This window comes from Euprymna scolopes, chromosome 16 (assembly GCF_053919585.1).
Source record: "Euprymna scolopes isolate OS-2025 chromosome 16, ASM5391958v1, whole genome shotgun sequence".
NCBI classification, from domain to species: Eukaryota; Metazoa; Mollusca; class Cephalopoda; order Sepiida; family Sepiolidae; genus Euprymna; species Euprymna scolopes.
Genome location: NC_136497.1, coordinates 131,546,840 through 131,552,839, shown reverse-complemented (window position 1 = coordinate 131,552,839; position 6,000 = coordinate 131,546,840). Strand labels below are relative to the sequence as shown.

The 6,000-nt window shown below is 36.1% G+C and overlaps 1 protein-coding gene across 1 annotated transcript in view; it reads right to left on the bottom strand.

Moving 5' to 3' along the window:
- Nucleotides 1-2,018: 2,018 nt before the first annotated feature.
- LOC145296091 (DNA-directed RNA polymerases I, II, and III subunit RPABC1) overlaps nt 2,019-6,000 on the bottom strand; it is a 112,744-nt gene continuing 108,762 nt past the window's right edge. The window contains exon 9 of the mRNA XM_080142231.1: nt 2,019-2,181. Within this exon, the coding sequence (XP_079998357.1) occupies nt 2,116-2,181 (66 nt within the window). The 3' untranslated portion in view covers nt 2,019-2,115. The remainder of the gene's footprint in view (nt 2,182-6,000) is intronic.

The following is a 6,000-nucleotide window of genomic DNA, read 5'->3' as shown; positions in this document are numbered from 1 at the left end:
CATTGTAATACAGCTTCATATTCCAGTAGCTTCTTTTTGAGGACGACAAGGTTGTGGAACTCTCTTCCTGCTCACTGTTTTCCTTCTACTTATAACCTTGGTCTTTTCAAGACTAAAGTCAATAGGCATCTCCTGCATTTTCAATAATCAGCTTTAATTCTTATTAGCTCCTTATATCAAGTGGCTTCATGATTGAACTCAGCTACATGAGTTTGTAGTGTAATCCAAATCTTATCGGTGGCTGAATACTTGATGCTTCGCCAGGGCTATCAAGGGTATTTTTTATCGTGACGCCATCACTAGATGAGTAGTCTACCATGACTTAAGAGGGGCCCATCTACCCTCAAAATGATAGACCATGCTAATTTCTCAACCTGGTATTTTTAAAAATACCAGGTTGAGAAACTGGCAGTCTATCCTTCTCTTTTAATATATATATATATATATATGGTAAGTTATAAAATATATATATGGCAATTAAGCTACACAGAATATTCCGCGTTTCATCCACGCTAGGATTCATCAGGCTTATGCGAGGATTTTGTGGTTGTCTCGCGTTTTTATATACACACCTTCTATTGAGTTTTTAGTTAGCCAATCAGCTTTCTAGTTTCCACCGCACCCTTCCTAATCAGCCAATGAGCAGGCACTTACAGGACAAAGACTCAGTTGACCTCCGGTTCACCTGTTCCTTTGCGTGTGCTAATTTAGCGGGGAGTGTAGATATCTAGTGTCCTGACCTATTTTAAACCTAGGTTAAATGTTTTTTTTTATGCTAGTTTATATATATATACTAGCAAAAGTACCCGTCGTTGACTGGGTTCAAAAACCCCCTACAGAAAATGGACTCTGATTTATGAAAGTATGATAGGTTATGAAAAGGAAGGGTTGTAAATTTGGGTTGAATTTGGGGGTATCAAAACCAAAGCAAAAAATGATGAAAGTAAAAATAAAATAGATAAACCCGATAATTTATTATACCATACTTGTTCACACTGAAATACTTATCACAATATTCTGTGGATCTATATTAAAAAACCTTGTTAAACTTTGTGACATATTTCCATTCTATGGAGGTCAGGCATGAACGAACACCCCATAATTTTATTATACCATATTTCTTCAAACTGAAACATAATTATCAAAGTATACTTACGCAGATAGATATGAAAAGTCTTTATTAAAGTGTGTGCCTATTTCCATTCTATGGAGGCCAGGCGCGAACACAGACCCCAAAATTTTAATTTACCATCCCTATTTAAGTTAAAACATACTTATCAAAGTAGTCTTATGTACATCTATATGAAAAACACTTGTAAACGTTTTTTGTTTTTTTTTAATTTTTTATTTCCATACTTTGTGGACAGGCGCGAACGCAGACACCACAATTTTAATAAACCACCGTTCTGCCAGATCAAACATACTCATTCATGTGTCTCAATACATCTTCAATCATTGTATGTAATCAGTTTTTTAAAAAATAGTCAATCATATAGGAGCCTATTCGTGACCAGACACACACACACATTCAGCTTTATATTATATATATATATATATATATATATATATATATATATATATATATATATATATATGATAATTTATGTATATGTATGTTTATTTTATTTGTTTATTTTCTGTTGTTATTGTTAGTTTTAAAATTATTTTGTATCGCTATCCTAGAGTAAAGTTTATTAGATGTTGGGGTTCTTTAAATTATAGGATAGCAAATTTTTTAATGAAGGCATAATCTACATAGATCGTCTATGTCTCTACATGTGTTTGCTTGTCTTACTATTTTTCATTCGACTATCGGCGAACGTCCACTTTCTTTGAGTTCCCAATATTTGTTTGCTAGAGTTTTCATTCAGTGTTTTTTATTTTTGAATGTACTTTTGTGGTCATAATATATATATACACACATACACACACACAGCATATGTGAAATGTGAAAAAAAAAAAAAATCAACCAGAGATTAAAACAAATCAAGTAGGATAAAAAAAATGATTCAGATCAGTTTTTGTTTTTTATAAAAAGTTTATTTTACAAAATAAAAATAAAGGATGAAAGGAATGAGTTTATTTGTGACGACGTTTGGTAAAGGACTTTCGAGTTCAAACAACCAATCGGTAACTCACGTAACGGCCGGCTGTCTCACTAGGACGTATAATTTTTACAACCTGCAAAAATAAAGAAAAAAGAGATAATATACAATATCTAATCATGCTTTATTATATAAATCATTAAACAAAAACTGTTGAAGATCCATGACTGTAACTTGGTGGACAAGTCAGGCATGGATTGAAGTTTATTTGTACCAAACATGGTTGGATTGTTGAAAGGATTGTGAATCATTAACAATTCTAAAGGCGGTATTTGGGGTGACCGGATTCATCCTCTATCTTTCTTTGTAAAGTTATAAACATCATAGGTTACCATTTGGTGCAGTTGGGAGGGGAATGGGGAGGGGCTTCAACTTTAAACAGAATGTTCTACATTCTCTTGGACATAACGGAACAGAACAGTGTAGCATATGTGATACCATGTGGTCCCTTTCCCCGCTCGACAACGATTGCCAACCTCAACATTGTTTCCATGGTTAGCTTCCCTTCTGGTAGTGTAATCATCTCTCACCTTAGCAGCCTCTGAGGAGGGTGGGAGGGAGGTAGGTGCAGGTGGGTTCACAAGTACATATAAAAAAAAACAACAAAACATAGAAAACACATTTAGTAAATGGCTCTGGGTGCATGTGTGACACCATCGTGGGAAACAACTCTCCAAGCACTAACGCTCATATTAGTATTGGGACGAGTAATTGAAATCAGAATGTAGAATCGGAAAAAAATCGGAACTTTTTGGGGCATCAGTATCAGTAAAAAATTGTGTGCCTATTTTCCAATGCAAAAAAACAATTCTTTTAATTATCTTTTTTATCCGATTTTGTTTAAAACAAAATCTTCGACTGCTGATAATAAAATAAATTTTGATTGATTTTAAACTTCCAAATAAACTAAAATCTATAGATCACTCCCTCACAAGTTTTTTTACGTTTGAGAAAACATACGCACAATTAAAATGTATTTTTACAGTAATCAGAAGCACAGTATTAATGCTAGAATCCCTTAGTGGTCCATTTTCGGCTCAACTCTCTTCCTGATCTACATAAATGATCTCCCAAATCACATCCTAAGATCATCCGTAGACATTTATGCTGAAGACACTACCATCTATGGCAATGCTTCAAAGGCCGTAAACGACCAAGTTCTCTCTCCTCTGATCTTGACCATGTGGTGCAATGGGGAAAGAGGTGGATGGTTACTTTTAATGCATCTAAAACCAAGCTTCTTTCTCTACATCATAAACGCTCTGATCCCCAGCTGGCATCAATTGAAATGGATGGCTCTCGTCTTGAGGAGGCTCCATGTTTTGACAAGCTTTTAGGTCTGAACTTTACTCCTGATCTGAAATGGAACACCTACATCAAATCTATTGTCAAAGCTGCTGGGAAAATGGTGGGATCTTTCTACCGCTCCAGAAGACATCTCACTGCTGATGCAATTCTCTACCTGTATAAGAGCCAAGTACGTCCAAGGATGGAGTACTGTTGCCACATCTGTGCAGGAGCTGCTAGAAACACCTTATCCTGCCTTGACAATTCAAAATAGACTTTGTAGTCTAGTGGGGGGATACCCTTTTCTCTTCCCTGCAACATCTTTCCCACAGCAGAGACATTGCAAGCCTGTCTCTGCTTTATCGTTATTTTCATAGCAAGTGCCCACCTGAGCTCCAATCTGTGGTCCCCCCGTCCTGATTTTCATGAAAAACACTTGTCTAGTTGAAACCACTATCAATAATTTTCCACACTCTTCATCTGTGCCTAAACCTAAACGTACATTCCATGAACAAAGCTTCTTTCTTAGAACTACATGCCTGTGGAACTCTCTTCTGTTTCTTTGCTTTCCAACTGACTACAATATGGTCGTCTTCAAGTCTAACATAAACAAATTCTTGATGAGCCATCCCCTTAAGTAATCCAATTTGCCCAATTTCCACTACTAATGATGACTACAACAAGTTCTCTTTTACCACTGTACACTCATTAACCATTATCCTCGAGTGGCCTCTAGGCCCAATAAGTGGTGACTCCTTTGTAAATAAAGAATAAAATAAAATCAGGACAAAATAATCATTTTATAGTTAAATATTTAGAGATTTGTAAAGAATTAGTATTGGAATTGGTAAACATATTGGAATCGTCGATCGCTTAGTTTTTCTGTTAATGCTGTGTTCATCTATCAGTTGATCAATTCATTTCCTCATCTCTTCAGAGCCACAACTTGTCTCACCCTAATCAAACTCGTAACTGTCCTCAATTCTCGCTATCGCCGACCATCACAAACCCAAGACTGTCCGTAAACTTCTCCCAACTATCGTAAAACTCATTGTCAATCCTAAAACTAATTCTAACCATATTGACCTTTTTTGTTCGAATCATCGCCACAACTTAACCAATAACCCCACTTCAGCTTCCTTTTGTCTTCCTTGGTGAACAATTTCCTATCCAATAACCCTATTTTCTTTGTTCTCTTATAATTTATTATTTTTGTTATGTTTTTTCTCTTTTCCTTCTTTCTTCCCATCACTTGAGAGAGGGTGGTGTCAATAGTATCAAACAATACATTCTTTTATAAAACAAGAACAAAAATAGTGTAATACTATGGTTGTTAAGTGCTAAGAAGAAAGAGAAAGAAGATAAAAGGATAGGTGACAAAAGAAAAGTAAGTAACAAAAAGGTTTAATCATAGACAATGGACAGGAAGCTGTTCACTAAGGTAGACAAAGGTGAGCTATGGGTAGGGTTTATATTAGAGTGTGTCGAATGACTGTAACGAAGATATCGAACAATGGACTAGGGATATTTTTAGATTTGGGGAGTGGCTATGAGTCAGTGGCAATAGAAACGATTGACCAACGACAGTTTAATGGGACTTTAACAGTCAAGATCATGGCTTGGGCTGGATCGGGAGAGCTTTGGGAAATTGAAATAACTGACGGCAACAGATGAACCCAGCCTCAACAGGATGTAGATGTGGTCCTTAGTGTATAAAGTGTTGATGGCAACACACACACACACACACATAGTCCGACCGATATATTTGTGAAGTATTGGAATCTATATTTTCTTTTAGTTCTTGTTTTTTTTTCATTTTTCTATTTGTGGACCAGTGTGCTCCCTCAACAGCCGCCAGTGTGAGAAAATGACGATACAGCCATAAAGCTATAAGACGATGGAAAACAAAGCCATGGCAAACAACATTTAGGGTCAGCAGACTGACATTGGGGTAGCACATGGTGTTAAAATAATTCAACAAACATAACACATACTGTTTTTTTTTGCTCTCAACTCTTTTGCAACCCAAACAAGGTATATTGCCAGAGTATAGACAAACTAATTAGCTGTAAGAATCCTTTTATGATTAACTAGCGGGGTTACCCAGCGTTGCACAGGTGTTGGGGGGGGGCGTATAAATCAAAACAATAAAAAAAGGGAAAATAAAGAACAAGCGAACGAAAAAAATGGCAATAAATAACGCTGTTTAAATATTAAAACTTTAAAAAAAAAAAAAAAAAATGTCCGATATGTCGGCGCGAACATACAATCCTAGGATAACGACGCTGTCACTATAACCACTGGTTACAATCGCATCAGCGAAGTAATGTCGTTTCTTTCCTATTTAAGCTAATTCAAGAAAGAACGGTTTTTGCGCATTTTTTTGCTACCCTGTCTTATCGTGAACAATTATTTCTATACAAAATAATTGACCATTTTTTTCTAATTTTCACATATTATTCAACCGAGACATCGCTCTTTCAAACGGTACCGGTTTCGACCCGGTCCGATGCCGCTGAGAAAAGTTTTAGGCAGACATACATTCAAACAGAAAGGTAAGATTTATATAATAGACTAGCCTGGGTGCCTGGCATTGCCCGGGTTTTTG